Raw genomic sequence first — 16,754 nt, forward strand, 5'->3', positions numbered from 1 at the left:
CGTGAGCTGCTGTTTTGCCTCGTGCCCTTCCCAACGGTCCCAACTGGCCAAGGCATATTATAGCGGCTGATAAATCCCGGCTGTGCGAGGCAAGGAGCCTTCTGTGGAAAAGGGGGGGCCAAGCCAGCAGCAGAGTGCCCTTGCCCAGGAAGCAAGCCTGGACCCAGCCATCAGGTAGTTACCTAGTCCCTTTTCATCAATAGAAATACTGCAATGAGATGCTCCCCATGCCGCAGTTGGCCCTTTCCTCCCTTGTGTTTATATAGCTGTTGGCGAGGCTGAAATGAAGATTTAGCTCAAGCAGTGCACTGGGAGCCAAGGGCGTACTTACTGAGCTCACAGCACAGCCTTGCAAATAGTTGTACAAGCACACCTTCGGAGTGATAGACCGTGTATGAAATGGGTTAGGAACTACACAGGTTGATTTCTTCAAAGGAAAAAAATAAATATGTGGCTGTGATTTTCTGTAACTTCTGGTTTGGCACTGACAAGAGCGTTCCATCTTGGAGCCTACCTTTCAGGTTTCATTTCTTTGGGAAGGAGCACTTCCGTAACAGTACTTCTCCTTTGCAGGTACACAGTATTGTGCTTAGCTTGCACACCACACCTGGAATGGTCATTATGTGTTGTGTGGTCTGCCAGCAGCTGGAAGAGCAGTGTGTTGGATATTAAAAATGCCTGTACCCCTGTAATGACGTTTTTGGAATTCCTTCTGTTACAGCACTTCCATATTTTATAAAATATTTCAGTACTGGCTGAGGCAGAGAGACAGACCAGAAGAGACTGGCTTCTTAACCTGCTAGGATGATCAAAGGAATGAGGGGGAACTGGATTTCATTTCATCTTCCAGTGTGGTGGCTTCAATACAGGGAAGAAAGTGCTCTCACAAGATAATATATTAAGAGCGATCTGGAAGTTTGGAATAATTGAAACTAAACTGGAGTTTCCCACCCAAATCAAGCAGACTGAGTACTTGAAAATACAAGTGCCTTCCAGCCATGTTCTTACAGGGGTCTTTTTACTTTTCTTTCAGTTTGAATTTTGTGGTCCTGGCTATGCAGCAGTCCTGTTTTCAGCAGCGGGAACATCCCAAAAGTGTTCCGGCTCTGGAACTGAACCTGCTGTGAGCTGAGCCTAGAAGCCAGGTCTCCCTCCTTGCTGGCGCTCTAGCTGGGAATGTTGTGAGTCTCACTGCCAGATGAACGTGGCAGTAAGGGATGTGACAGAGATGGGACTCGGTGGGTCAGATTGATGGCTGGACTTGATCTGGTAGGTCTTTTCCAAGCTAGATCGTTCTATGATTCTACAGGTTGGGAAAGAAAAAACCTACTGCTGTACCCCAATGCACAGCTTACCTTCAAAATCCTAGGAATAGGGTTGGGAAACTAACAGAATTTAACCTCTGTTCTCTTTTGATGGTCAAGGCTATGAAGAGATGTCCAGATCTAAGACTTTACACACAAGCTTTGCAGCATTTTTTTTCTTCAGAACAAATGCAACTGTGTGCCTTAGCTAGCTAGCGGGACTGGGCTTCCCACTGGATGAATTGGATGCTTGGGCCACTCCCAGCATGTTGAATTCTTCCCACCAGGCTTAACCAGAACAGTGCTCTGCCTTAGCCCTTGACAACTGAATCAACTTACACAAAGGGAGCTGTGGCAGGGGTGAGAAGCCTGTACTGATTCTTTAATGTGGATGAGGGCCTGGGCAGTCTGAAGTCCAAGTGTCTTAATCCTAAGCTTCTCTTGTGATCAAACAGTAAGCCGTGGAGCTTACAGGCACTAGTACCAAGCATTGATTTGAAGTGGTAGCATGCCCTTTCCGAAAGCCATTGCACATTATAACAGCTCCATCCAGGCAGTGAGGTCTTGAGGCTTCAGCTCAGGGCTGGGACAAAGTCCACTCATCTCTTGGATGGCCCTTGGGAGGACAGTGCACAGACAGCGCTAGACCACGCTACGTGAATCTCTGGCAGATGTTTCTGGCACCACTCCAACTTGAGAGGCCAGGTTTTGATGCGTAGGATGTTTGGCCAGCTCTGAAGATGGGACAGGCCTCATTTATTTATAGAAAAAACGTCTAGAACTGCACCTCTCTATGCAAAGCAGTTATCAAATATGCTGGTGCCATGACTGCAGAGGTTCACAACAGACTCATCTGCTTAATACCTGCAGGTCACCGTTACCCTTTCGCAGTATCAAAAAATGTACAGTAGGTGCAGGATTAATGCATCCCCTGTCATTCGTTGCCTTCCCTGAGTGGTAAAATGCAGCTTCAGAGCTTGAGGTTCTGCGCAATCCAGCCTTGGACAGCTGTGACTTTAGTGTAGACACCAGGAAAGTACGGCCTGGCACAGCCGTAGCCCCAGCTTGTGATTCCTGCTAGAAACCACCTTCCCGAGGGTTCTTGACATGCCAGAGGACCGCCAGCATCACCCTGCAGAAAGAGGAAAAGGGTCCTGTATCAAGGCAAAAAGAGTCAAGCCAGCCCAGCCCCCCCCAGCTGTGAGATGTTGCTCTTGGGACATGGGAGCATTTTCTGTCCTGTTGCCCACCTCCCTGGGAGCCCATTTCCAAGCTGGAGGGCCCACAGATGGGGACTTTGGGACATGGAAGAGCATTTCCAGAGATGCAGCAGGGACGTGAAATGGGCTTCATGATATCCCTGTGATGTCTTGCTTGGTGTTACCTCGCTGCATGTTTCCCTGACCTGTCACAGGTTGGTGGGACAAGCAGAACAAGGTGCAGGATGGATTCCAGTGGTGGCAACAGGCAGCTGGCCCTGCAGCAGCATTTGCTGCTCTCACACTCACCGAACAACTGTCGACGGTACCATGTGGGAAACCGGCACACACCATCCTGCTGCTGATCTGGACAGGGTAGAACTTTTTGCAGGCCTGGTCTCCAATCACGTTCACTGCTGCTTTTTGCAGATCCTTTGACATGAGACCTGAGGAGGAAAGTATCTCTGTTAACTTGGCGCAGGGCACGTAAGTAACAGCAGCATGTGTAAGAGTGGGGATTCTGCAGCCTTGCTTGTATTCTAAAGGGAGAGATCTGCACTTTCTCAAGTGTACCAGGCCTGGTTCTTCCCCAGCAGAGCAAGCCCAGGAAGGTCTCTTCAGTGTATAGTTTGGCAGGTAGTGCAGCTGAGCAGACAGAAATGGTATCGGGGTGGTCCTCATTCTGCAGGAGCATAGCTGAGCCAGCTGTTAGAGGGATGGGGAGTGTGATGGTTGGCATGTAGAAAGCTTGGGAAGGCTGCAGGGCAGAGGTGTAACCAAAGGGATGGGTACAGCGTGTGGTTGCTGTAGAGGAGATTGTGGTGGCACAAGGCTTTGCCCAGGGTGGTATCCCCAGCAGGGTATGGTCTGTCAGGGGTAGCGTGTGGGGCAGTGGAGTGGGGATGGAGATGTTTGGCCTTGCAGGGTAGCTGGCACTTAACCTGACCATCATGGATGTGAGGGAGCCCTCTCAGCCAGTACCTCCTTCCTTCGTGGAACCCCAGCCTGTGATGAAGCATCTGGCTCCTTCGTGGAAGATGTGTGAACTGGCTGGGAGACATATAGGTTTGATGGTGCTGCTGAACTTGACGGGCATGTTCAGCTCTAGCAGTGCCACGTCGTAGTCCAGGCTGTAGACGTTGTAAAAAGGGTGCTTGTAGATACGGAATATTTTCTCCATTTTGCCATCGATGCCATTCAGGAAGGGTGTTCCTAGAAAGGCCACCCACATTTTGGGGTCACTGTAACTGCAGAAAGACAGCAAACCTGGCCGTTAGGAGCATGGCTTAGCAAGCAGTGCCGTTCCTCTGCTTGTGTGGCTGGGATGCACTGTGGCCAGGGCCCCTGTCTCCATCACAGTGTGGGCAGATATGCCCAGGCTTTGCTCCTTTCAGTCCTCTTCCTTCTTACCTGTAGGGGCACACCTGTAACAGGCAGTGTGTGCTTCCAGTGGGGCACAGCACCCCAGCCGTGGCGTTGGACCGTGAGGAAGGGGAAGGTGGGCCGATGGCAGTGTGGCCAGGGGCTGGCCGGCATCACCCACCCGTACTTACATATCAAAGCAGTGAGCTGCAGAGAGCAGCCACCTGTCAGCGATGAGGACAGCCCCGCACTTGTGCTCCTTCCGCCGAAGCCAGAGGCTGACTTGCCAGGGCCATTCTCCTCGAGCTGCAGTGCTCCCACCTACGATCTTGCTGAAGGCCAGAGCAGTAGTTAAGCCACAGTCTGGAACAGAAAAAGGCACCGTGGTTCTGTGACTAAGGGAAAGGGTTACCTGTCCTTCCACAGCCCCTACCAGGGGGCAGTGTCCTGGAGAGACATGCACAAGGCAGTAGGATATGATGAATTTCATTCATACATCTGAGCTTGGCAGACGTGACACAGGTTGGAAACATTTCCTTGTTACCACACGCCACGCCTTCCGGGGATGTGCTATGTGAGGATGGCAAATTCAGATGAACTGGCCGAGCTGTCACACAGCAAGGGATGTGCAGTCCTAGGACCAGTCCCAAGATAGCATGAGATCTGGGCTGCAACGCTGTGCAGAGCTGTCACACCAGCTTGCTCTAGCACACTGGCAGAAGGTCTGTGTGCTGGGAAATGTGTCCAATGGTTATAGTATAGAATAGGCCACATTCCCTGGTAGAAAATTTGGACACTGCTCATCCAGGTTTATCTTGTAGTCTCTCAAACACCAAGTAAGACCAGGACCACAAGGAGCTGGTCCCAGACAGCTCATGTGAAGTTTATGGGTTGCACTGGGGAGTCTGAATATGGAATAAGGACAGGTAGCAGTGTCAGGTTGCAAAACAGGACTCACCGCAATTGCTTTCATCAAAGCCATTGCTGCAGTCAACAACTCCATCACATTCAGGATTTTCCTTTCCAATACAGACATTGCTGGAACACCTGAAGGTGAAGCTGGTACAAGGCACCACTGGAAGGCAATAACCCACGGCCTGCTTAGTACCTGCCGCGCTGGGGCCGGAGGTCTCCTAGCAGCATGTCAGTAAATTTGCTACTGATGGACTTTTACCTGGGGTTTGGGTGGGCTTGGCAGGCTCCGTGGTTCCCAGAGCTGTGGAGGTTTCTTTTGTGGGTGTGGTGGTCTTCATGCTCAGGGTGGTTCTGTTGATGGCTATTGCAGCTGTTGTAGTGGCGCGGCGTGTGAGGATGGCTGCAGTAGAAGTGCTGGTGATGGCTGAACTGGAAGGAGTGCTTGTGCCAGGACTGGCATACTGTGAGATGGTATCCAGGATCCAGTCGTAGAATTTGGTAATTCTGGAGTACACGCCAGGTTTCTTAGCCTGGGCACAGCCAATTCCCCAGCTCACGATGCCAGCCAGATAAAACACGCCTGGGGTGACCTCACAGGCCAAGGGCCCACCTGAATCTCCCTGAAGAAGAAGCAAGGCAGTGGCTGCTCAGCCCACTCTCCCCAAGACACGTCTGCTTAGAGTTGCTCCTCAGCCACACTAGGAGGAGTTGGCTAACTTCAGATTTTTCTGAGGGACTCTGCTCCCACACAGTGTGCAAAACATGAGTGTGCAGAGGCTGAAACAGCCTGGCTGCAGTTACTCTGGCATTTGTTATGAATGCTGATATCTGACAGCACCTTTCCACTAGTGAAGGAGAGTCATCAACATCTGCCACTTTGTCCTGCTGCCACAGGAGACCTGCAGGATGTTGGTTTATGTCATGCTTAATTTTTGTTCGCTTTTTTTTTTTAAAGCCCTGTGGCAGTGAGCTGTTCTTTTGAGTTAAGGTGCATGTGGGTTTCAGCCTAGCCGCAGGAACTCAGTAAATATTTCTCAAAGCCATAACTTGTGAGTTAGCCCGGTTTTCTGGAGCAATACGCAGAGGATTAGAGAAATCCTAGACTCTTACCTGGCACGAGTCTATCTTCCCTTCCAGGAAGCCAGCACAGATCATTCGGTCAGTGAGGGAGAAGTTGTAGAGGAAGTTGCAGGTCTTCTGGTCAATGATGCCCACAGAAGCTTTCTGCAGGCTCTCAGGCTTGGTGACTGCATGGAAACCAAGGGATTAGTGAGTGAAGCAGACAGAAGTGAGACCTAATGGCTTTTAGGATGGTCCAACACATGCTTCAGAAAAACAGGCTCTAATCCCAGAAGAGAGATGAATCCTATATGAGCTACACTCATCTAGGAAGCCTCTGCAGCTCCTGGTTCACCCCAGGACGCAGTTTTATGCCTGTCTACAGGCTACAGGGCACAGGCAGCAAGTTTCTGTTGTTGTCACAGTTTGTGGGCTCCTTGCCAATGGTTAGAAGGACAGTAGAGCCTCCTTGGTAGCACATATGCCACCCTCAGGCCTTCTCCCTACACTGGGAGCCTTGCTCTTTCTAATAGCTTGGAACATCTTTGTGACTGACCCTGCTCACTGAATATCTTGCCTGAGCTACAGCAGGCTGCCAAGGCAATACCCCACTGCTGCTTAATATGGGAGAACTATTGAGGGGAGTCATCTGTTTTCTCCTGGTTCTTGTCAAGCTGCTATCCCCATTATCTTGTTTTCTGGTGGCTCCTAAATAACTGCAGTTTAAGGTGTTCCCTTATTCTTACTTCCTCTTGTGTTTCTGTCAGTTCCTGACTGTCCCCTGTCGTGTATGCACCCAGGACTGTCTGGGTCACAGTGGTACAGGCTTTGCTGCTCAATCTGTCACTGTTTCAGAGCAAATCAACTGATAAGGCACCACTACTTACAATTCCCTTCTTGGAGGTTTCCCCACCCAGAAATGATGCATTTCTTGCCAACAGGAAACTTCTGCACCGTAAGCGGGAGGCAGATGGGCTGGATGTATTTGCTGAAGACAAGGGGTTCTGCCAGCTCAAGTACAGCCACGTCGAAATCCAGAAGGATAGGGTTGAAGAGAGGATGCTGGATGACCCTTGTTACGTTGACTCTCACCGTGTTCTTATCTGTTCCATTTAGTGATGTCGTTCCCATGTAGGCTTCAATCTCTTCTGGATCTGTCCTGTAAATACACAGTCCTAAATATGTATGCGCACACACATGTACCTAGCTTAAATACTGAGCTGGCAGATTATTTAAGCTGCAGACAACTTTAAATGATTAGTGTTTGAAACCTGACTTTACCAAAGCAGAGCCCAGCACACACAGGGGGCTGAACCTCTCTTTCCAGCAGTGGCACTTGTTAGATGTCAAGAGAGGGTGAACATGTAGTAATCCTCTCCTTGCCTCCAAAAACGTGTGATTTCAGGAGTGTTCCGGCATGCAAGTGATGTCTCTATATTCAGAATATCTTGACAGATGTGTTTTTTTTTTTTGATTTTTTCTACAATTGTCTTTTAATCTTTTAACCCCATGTGGACTTTAAATATTCTCATCACTTCTTATGATGAAAAACTTCACAGTTTAACGTCGTTTATGAAGAACTGCTTCCTTTTTCTTGTTTCCTATCTGCTCTTAATGGCTTAATTTAATATGCAGAAACAATAAAAAGGCATTCCCTAAACATTTTGTACCTTTCATAATTGCATAGACCCTACAACACACACCCTTCCCACCCAGTTCTCGTTCCCAATGTCTATTCTGGTGTATGTCATGCTTGTTTTGGATGCTGTTCTGCAGTGTGTATTGTGTCATTCTTTACAATGTGTTACTCTAGCACTGTGTGCAGTATGTGAGAAGTGAGTTGCAGTGGATCTAAGTACCAACAAACTGGCAATCTCGGTTGTTTTTCTAATAATCACTAGCATTCATTTGCACTTTAATTGCCACTGCCCAGAGAGCTGCTGTCCCGTGGCACTTCTATATGCCATCTTATGGTATTTGCCCTTTTCCACCCCTGTGAAGTGTTGTTCTCACTCTGTCTGGGCCTTTTTAATATTTCCCCGCCTCATCCCAGCCTCCTCACAAAACTGCTTTTACTATTAACCTCTAGCTGTAACAAAAATGAATATTCAGTGCATATCCTTGCTTTTCACCAGCAACTCCAGTGCCATAGCTGTGCATTTGGCTGCATGGCCATGCAGAGCTGTGCAGCTCTATGCCAGTGGGCAGGCAAGCTGGAAGAGCAGCGCCAGCAGGGATGGACTCTTACTCATTGAAGCAGTGAGCTGCTGACAGCAGCCAGCGGTCCCCAATTATGGTGGCTCCACAGAAATGCATCGAGTCTTCTTGCAGGCTGACTTGCCAGGGGATCTCTCCTCTGGAAGCATCTGTTCCTCCCACGATCTTGCTGGGTTTAGAGAGCCCAGGTCGTCCTCCGCACTCTGAACAAAAGCCAAAGCGTGATTTGTGAGTACTGTGAGCAGAAGACAAGTGAGAAGAGGCTTCTGCTCTCTCTAACCAGTAAGTCCGAGCAGGGACAAGTCAGGGCTGAAGTTTGAGATACCTGCCCAAGCCCTGCCTGCTGATCATGGGGTTCCGTGATGGTGTTTGTGCACAACCATACATGGGCCTTCATCCTAACTGCTGTTCTGCAGCTTGCTCTTAGCAAGTCCTTAGGTCTATGCCTTTCTTGAAAATAGAGTAACCACAGCAGGTTTGTGCCTCTTAGCCCTGCTATTCTAGATAGAAAGTTAATCCTAAATTTAGAAAAATACCTAACATCTGTATCTCCTTGCAGAGTTGCTGGGAAGACTCCTTGGATCTGACAAATCATTCTGTAGACACCAACCTTCCTGAAGGGAACTTCAGTGAGAAGGTGCATGGCTGCTGTTAGGTTACAGCCATCAGCTTGAACTTCTGTGAAACTCATAGCTGGCAAACAAAAGTGAGTGATCAAGTTAAGCAGTGTCAGGCACTGCTATGTTGTAGTCCCTGGTCCCTTAGGCCCTGTTCTGGGCCTGAGTCCATGACACTCATCTGTGCCGGTACTGAGTGACTGCCAGGCTGCTCTGGAGTAACCCAGGGCAACGAGACGATAGTGTCACTTGTGCCCTTAGCACTTAAGTAACAGTTCTGTGGGTCACCCTACCAAAGGTAATTTCAGCTCAGTGGAACAACGAATCTTGCAATTGGACCTGTACCAGCTTCTCTTCTTGGAAAGGCTGTAGCCACCCTGCGGTCTCTTACCTTGCGGTCTGGCTGCAGGTGCTGGCTTGCTGGCAGCTGGGGCTGGTGAGGTGGTGGGAATTGCTCTGGTGGTGGTGGTGTTGAGCTCTTCAGTGGTGACCACGTTACTGTTAGTACTGGAGTGTATTAGTGGGACAGTACGCGCTATGGAGTTGGGAAAGGGAGAAATAGCATCCAAGATCCAGTCTCTCAGTTTGGTAACACGTGTGTAGACCCCAGGCCGTCTGGCTTCAGCACATCCAATTCCCCAGCTCACAATTCCTGCCAGGAAGAACTTGCCAGATGGTTCTTCACAAACCAGGGGCCCACCAGAGTCACCCTGCAAGGGAAGCCCAGATGGTGAACTATTCCTGGGGACGCTCCAAGCTTGCCACAGCCACCTCGAGCATACCTCTGCAAGTCTGTGTTTCTCTTTCCCCGTGTAGCCCCACTCACCCCTGCTGATTTGCTCCATCTTAGTGATGAGTGAAGCCTCTCCTATGCTGACCTTTGGGTGCTCCACTATGTAGGCACTGTCCTACTATTAAGTAGTAGACTTGTGCCCTTGATATGCCAGAAGAGCACGAGGTTTTCCTCCATAAAATCTAGTGCAAGCATTACACAGGTATGAGTTGTTCAGCTGCTGCTCTTAAAGGTTAGGTCCACAGCCCCTCAACAGCCATATTGTAGGCGATCATTGCATGATACAAAGAGGCCATGCTAATCTTTGCATGATGCTTTTTGATTTGGCTTATAGTCCCTGGTCAATTCTTTGGTACCATGGGGCTATACGTCATTGCTGTAGGGCACACAGTTGGTGTCTGTGAAGCTGGCAGTCCCAGCTGGAGGATGGGATTGTTCTACATGGATAATAATTTGATAAGTCAAGTTCATCTCCCAACCTCAAATCTTCCATCCTTGTCTCCCTCTCCAGTGTTTGTGCTACATGTGGTGCTTGAGTGTTTGCAGCAATATGAAGTGCTGCCACCACAGAAGAGCAATTTTGCTGAGCTAGTGGCTGCGGCTGTGAAGGGCCCTGACAAACCACAGGAGCAGCCATGGAAATCACTGTCCCCCTCTCACAGCACAGTGTTTTCTCCCCACACATTGTGAAAGGCAGGGTTTTCTCCAGCACTTCCAGACTGGATAAAAGCTATCTAGGAAAACCATCAAGATCTGTTGCATATATTTTACTTTCCACTTCTGCTCTTTGCCAGTGGGATTTTGATCTGAGGAGCTGCCAGGTAGGTCGGTAACACCAGACCTGATTACAGGTCAGCAAATAGAGAAAAGTAGTTATATAGCCCCAAAAAACTCTTTTAACAGCAGTGCCCTGCTCTAAGCACTACAGAATATATCTTCATTTTTTTCTTTTGCAGTCCCTGATCCATGCTTGGATACAAGGTGTGGCCTCAAACCTTGGTGGGATGCTGTGCCCATGGTGTCAGATCCCGCTTCTTGAAGTACTACTTGGTGCATACAGGGAAGGAAAAGACTCATGCTGGGAGGTGTGCAAGCTTCCCTGGACAATGCTTACCTGACAGGAATCTATTTTCCCCTCCAGGTAGCCAGCACACAACATCCTGTCTGTGAGGGCATGGCTGTAGAGGCTGGAGCACAGTGTCTGGTCCAGCAGCTCCACTGTTGCTTTCTGCAGGAACTCGGGTTTCACCACTAAATGGGAGAGATGCAACCGTTAGCTCCCCGCAGGAAGCCTCGCATGGGACCAGCTCCTTGTGTTGCAGCCATCCTGGCTGGCCAGAGACTGGCTTGAGTGCCCTTCCCTGGTGCATTCCTGCACCACTCACACCCCACCATGCCTCCTCTGCCACCTGCCACACTTTGCTTACAGAAATCCTCCTTGAGGTAGCCCCAGCCAGAGATAAGGCACTTCTTGCTGGTGGGGAAGTGATGCCCAGCATCTGGCAGGCACACAGGCTGGATGTACTTAGTAAAGGTCACAGGTCTCTTCAGCTCCAGCACAGCCACATCGTAGTCAGCTGTATCTGTGTTGTAGGAGGGATGTGGGATGATCCGTGCAATGCCCATTTTTACTGTCCCTTTGTCCATACCACTAATGGAGGTGGTCCCCGTGTAAGCTGCCCACATGGCTGGGTCCTGAAACCTGGAAGAGAAACAGCTGGGGCTTTGCAGACCTGCAGTGGCACCCTGCAAACCAGAGCCGTGCAAGTGGTGCCATCTCTCGTCCATCCTGCTATCAGCTCTGGGACATCAGCTCCCCATGCCTTAATCTGGCAGGGAAAGGAAACCAGGCTTGACGAGGCAGTGTGGTACTTCGGGAACTTGGGCCAGAAGCTACAGCAGCTTTTGGAAATGGTGCAAGATAGCGTGGCTAGGGCTTACTCAGTAAAGCAGTGAGCAGCAGACACCAGCCACTTCTCTGTGAGGATTGCAGCACCACAGAAATGTTCGTTGTTCTCTCGCAGGCTGACTTGCCATGGGAACTCCCCTCTGGATGCCTCTGAGCCTCCAACTATCCTGGTGGCAGTCTGCATGGCAGGGCGGCTCCCGCAGTCTGAAAGGGAGGAGAGAGCCAGGGCATCAGGATCCTGCCAGCTGTGCCTTGGCAGTGTGCTTTCTGGGGCAGGTGGGAAAAAATCTGCTTCAGCTTTGTGCATGCTCCCAGCACATGCTCAAGTACCAGTACACTGCTAGGGATGTCACAAGGGACTGGACTTTAACCTGCAATTCCAGAAAAAAAAGCTCTGCAAAGCACTGACCCATCATGGGATCCTCTCTGAAACTCCTTATGGCAAGAAAGTCTAGACAGAAATAGCTCTGTTAGTTTCACAAGCTCAGGCACTGCTGAGCTGCTTCCAGCAGCCCATGGGTGTGCAGAGATTGCCTCCAGCACAGCAGTAGGGGATGGGCTGGTCCCTGGACCTACACCGCCTGTACAGGGTCAGACTGGGCATGCACAGGGTCAGAATGGGTATGCACAGGGGAGTGGTAGCATTACAAGGGGAATGTGAGAGGCTCCCTATCTTCAGCAGTGATCGTGGGAGATGCCTGCAGGGTGCCTGGGTCTCCTGGTACTCTGCCTCTACTCTACTTCTGAGCAACCAAGTCTGACCAAAACATGTCTCAAGTATGCTCATCAAGGCCCAAAGATAGCTCAAGCTCCACACTGCCGGGGGTGTTGATACGGGGCTGGGCATGCCCTCGTGGCCAGGCTTCTGGGGCAATGTCAGTGGGTGCTGACTGCATCCACTGAATGTCTGCAGCTTGGGCATGTGGGATTCACGGGCTTATGGCAATGTGCTGCTCTATCCCTACATTGTGTTACTCCTTTGCTGTTGGCAATGGGACCAGCATGTTTTTCAGGTATGAGTCCCCTTGTCCTGATGTCGGTATCTACTATTGGCCTAAGAAGTTAAGCTGTCCTTGCAGCACAGTGCCCAGAAGACTGGTGCTGTTACGGCTGCAAGGGGTGACTTGGGGCCTGTCCCCAGAGCCCAGGAGACCTGCTGCAAGGGACTCACCGCAGCCCTTTTCATCAGAGGCATCAGAGCAGTCCTTTTGGCCATCACATTCTGGGTTTTCTTTCGACACGCACTGCTTGTTGCGGCAAGTGAACAAGTCTCCGGGGCAGCTCCCTGGGGACAGCAAGGCTTCAGTCACTTGTGTCTTCTGCAGACCTCCCAGCAGCTGCCCCCTGGCTCCCCCAGGGGCAACCACCACTGTGTCCGTGCTCACCCTGCTTCCCGGCAGTGCCAGTGTCCCCATGGGATGCAGCCGGCAGCTGAGCTGCAGCTCTTGTTGAGCTTCCAGGGGGAACAGGGGAGCAGAGCACTGGTTCACCAGGTTATGAACAAGATGGGATGCAAACACCTTTTGTATCTGGTGAGGAGGAGGCTAGAGGTCAGGCTGCAGCATGCAACCTGGGGAACTGGGGCCGATCTTTGCCCTGGCAACGCTTAGAAAGGCACAGAGCTCTTCCTGCTGCCTGGCTCTTACCTGATTTCAGTCCTGGTCTGTATGGAGAAACCTCACTGGGACCTGTAACAAATGGAAGGAATGGGGATCAGCAAGAGCATCCCAGTTGGGGTGTACAGGAGCTGTGTGCTCTCATGACTGCCGCTCCCAGCCAGGACTGGCAGAGGCTTTGCTTCACCTTTTCCTGCCTGCCTGGCAATTGCTTTCCCCATCCCATTGCCAGTGGGAGGCCCTGTGGTGAGCTCCTGGCACAGTTCACTTCCTGGAGCCCTCCTCCACTTTGCTCCACCATAGGCACAGGGTGCAGTGGGTGAGCAGCTGCCTATAGCCCTGCAGGCTTTTGGGGTGCAGAGACCAGTTCTCAAGAGCTGTGACAGTGATCGGCAGCCCAGGAGCAGGCTCCAAGGTGGAAGCGACACGGAGCTGTTGCCCAAAGCTGAGGTGCACCCTCCATTTGGGCTGCACAAAGCTCTCAGAGGGCTGGGACTCTGCCCATCCTTGCAGAGAGCACAGAGGGAGCTGCAGGGGAGCCCACAGCTTCAGGTTTTCTGGGCGTGTTTCTTTAGAAAGGCCTACGATCACGTGCAACTGCACAGTTATTGAGGGAAAAGTGAATTCCAGGTGGTTTCAGAGAAGACTTTACATATGAGAAATATCCACCCTAGCAGGAATTATTTCTGCAGCTCTGAGGATTGCTTAAGGACTGCTCACAGTTGTTAGTAGAGGCAACCCAGCAATTAACCTGCTGAGGTTTGGTTCCTCAGGCTGCAATTTGTGCTTTAGGCTCTGTTGTTGCCCCAGACTCCCAAAACAACTCTTGCAGCGCAGAGAGCAGCAGGACAATGTTAGCACTGGAGGAGGATCTGGGGGCTTCCCATGAAGCTTCCAGCTGTTCTGCAACTGCCAGGAGCTAAGCATGTTTCTGCTGCTGTCTCGTGAAGCACCAGAGCACCTTTTGGAGGTGCCCGGCAGCAGCTCCATTTCTAATGTTGATGCTGGGCATGAAGCCTTGACTGGACATCCAAAGCTAAAGCCCCAGGGCAGTGTGGCTACTTGAGACAGTTTTGCTGGTATGACCCGTGTTGCTAGCAGCACCAGCACAGGCTGCCTTGCTCCGGTTGCCCAGCAGTTATGGGAGGAGCACACCTGTAAGAGAAGCTGAGGATATCGTCCCATAGGCAGCCAGGGAGAGACCCTGCTCGTGCAGGGCAGCTGCCAGGCCGTGTCTGAGAGCTTCCTCCTCCGTGGCAGAGCTCAGGGGATGGGAATCCTGGGGGCTGAAGCGGAGGCGGAAACGGACAAGCACGCTTGAGTTCCCATTCCTGCTGGAAAACAGAGAATTACTGAGCACTTTGGCTCCATTAGAAGGAACAGTTTCTTGTGCTAACTGCCTACAGGGAACTTGAGGGAAACAAAATTGATTCTTAATAATTTAAGGCTCAAGTGTCTCTGGAGGTGTGGTCTGGGATGAAACAGTCATTCACATTCTCTTTGGCCCAACGTTCTCCTTTGGTTGAACAAGGCCATTTTCCTCTGCCTTTCCGACTACACTTCCAAATTAAATAAACCAGAACACAGGTCCAATCCCATAAAAGAATCCGGCCTCAACTTAAAATCAGTTTCTCTTTTTGCTAGTTTTGAACAAGAACACAGCTGTGAGCTCACTTTTTGGTGGAGCTTGTCAAAACGTCCTGAAAACATGAGCTGCACGATCTGCAGACAAAGCTGCCTACACTCACCTGTAGCCCAGGATGGTGCAACCAGTGCAGCTCCAGTCCAGCTGGGAGTCCTGGAAACTGGACAGAAACTGCAAGGCAAAGAACAATGGTCACACACTGGGCAGAAAACCCCTATGAGATAGGTTTAGTTCGTGCCTAGTATTTTTCAGGGAGCTGGAGCTAACTGGAGGATCTTCTTGCCTCCACAGATGGCAGGAGCACCTGAGTCCAGCTCATCAGAGCACATGTAACCCTGTTTCCACCCTGGCTCAGGCATGAAGATAACATCTTCCCACCACCGCTTTTTTTTTGCAAGGAGCAGACCTGAGCACACATTTCCCACTCCACAAGTCTCTCTCAGGGCCCTGATGAGGCCTCTCGAAGTGCAACTCAGCCCTGCAGTGTTCCTTGCTGATGTTTAAGCCCCTGAATGAGGACAGCCAAGCTGGGCCCTGGGGAACCACACAGGCACGGACCTCAGCAGGGATGGGGCCCAGGCCACCCAGCAGCCTCCTGGCTCTGTCCTGTGCCAAGCGAGGGGTGAAGAGCTGCAATGTGCATGGCAAGCCCAGCTCAACTTACCAGCCTCTCAAGAGCAGGTGTCAGCACCCTGTAATAGTCCGAGTTCTCCCTCTGCAAGCTGCTGTTGAACATGATTCCTTGCAGCTCCACTGTGTGCTCAAAGCTGGTCTCTCCCACGGGATGACAGGCTGCCAGAGAGGGAAAGTGTCTGTTAGAGACACAGAGGGCACACAGAGGTCTAGGGCCATGGCTGGACCCAGCTTTCCTCGCTGTCTGCTTTGGAGTATGGGTCTCTCCATGTCCTTAAGACCCCCAAGTTTCAGCAGCTTAACTGTCCCTGACCATCTCTGAGGTGCTTTGTGGGTGCCACATGGCTGTGCTGGGCTACCCCACATATATGCAGGAGGAGAATTTTGAATTTGTAGCTAATTTGAATATTAACACTGCAGATTTTTATCAAGCCTGAGAAAACAGATCAGAATCAAATGGGTACAGCTTGCTAGAGCAATCAGACTGGCCCTGTCCTTGCAGGAACAGGCTGAGGAAATGTGTCCTGATTACCAAAGTCAGCATAGAAAGTGGCACCGCACAGCAGAGATGTGCTGGTGGGCTCTGCCAGTCACATCAGGCTGGGCTCCACACCAGCATCCCAGCCTGAGGTGACATCTGGCCATAGGGCACCAGAGGCAGCAGGAAGGATGTGCGAGAGACAAGGAGACGGTGGTCACACTCTAGAGGACAGTAGGACAAGCAATGGTCAGTGGATGCAAGATGAGGTAGGAGATGGCTGAGGAAGTGACAAGAGATTTAGGAGTTACTGGAAGAGAACAGAGAGGAATAAATCACATGCAGCACTAAGGATGAAGTGCTTTAGTCAGATGTCATTCAAAATATGAGGTGACTACAGCCTCTGCATTTTGGCTGTGTACGTGGGGAGAGCTGACCATGTCTTGACCTCTGAAAAAGGCTTTTGAGAATTTTTGGTATGAGAACTATTGCTGTAAGCTGTGCAGACCATTACTCTTTTGGAGCAGATGATAAACCAAAAGAACAGCCTTGGCCGTGCACTCACCCAGCAGGATCCCCACGTAGAGAGCCATCACGCTGCCCACTATGGCGGCCACGACGGTTAACTTCCAGCAGCTGGCTTTCCGTCCCTTTCTGCCTGGCACTGGCTTTACTTGGTCCATGCCTTCTGAGCAGCTCTGTGAGTAAAAAGAAGAGGAGGAAAAGGACTTGTCTGGGATGAAATGAGAGATACCAGCTACGGTTACCTCACTAAAAGGACTGGAAACACCCTGAGTCCCCTGGCCATGCCTTAGGCTGCAGTCAGGAAATTTTTCTGATACATCCAGTTTGTAGGACCTGAACACATCAACCATAGCGGCCTATCCCTTCCTGGTGGTGTGATCACGAGCCAGCCTAATGCCTCCATCTCCGTGCTATCCTGCTTTATCCAAAGCCAGCCAGTCAACTGTACTTTTGCCATGTTACTTTTTGCAAGAAGCCTAAGA

General features: G+C 50.7%; 1 protein-coding gene across 1 annotated transcript; it reads right to left on the reverse strand.

Moving 5' to 3' along the window:
• Positions 1–71: 71 nt before the first annotated feature.
• Positions 72–16,430, reverse strand: TMPRSS9 (transmembrane serine protease 9; the record flags this gene model as incomplete). The annotated part of the gene is made up of 19 exons (XM_084302771.1): positions 72–2,436; positions 2,813–2,949; positions 3,485–3,750; positions 4,057–4,228; positions 4,824–4,940; positions 5,040–5,400; positions 5,891–6,027; positions 6,727–6,998; positions 8,088–8,259; positions 9,065–9,383; positions 10,581–10,717; positions 10,894–11,168; positions 11,408–11,579; positions 12,547–12,660; positions 13,022–13,063; positions 14,147–14,325; positions 14,740–14,807; positions 15,301–15,428; positions 16,313–16,430. The coding sequence occupies 19 exons, from the start codon at positions 16,428–16,430 to the stop codon at positions 2,275–2,277; spliced, it is 3,348 nt and encodes a 1,115-aa protein (XP_084158897.1). The 3' UTR covers positions 72–2,274.
• Positions 16,431–16,754: the final 324 nt, after the last annotated feature.

Source organism: Netta rufina (genome assembly GCF_964035555.1).
Source record: "Netta rufina genome assembly, chromosome: 28".
NCBI lineage: Eukaryota > Metazoa > Chordata > Aves > Anseriformes > Anatidae > Netta > Netta rufina.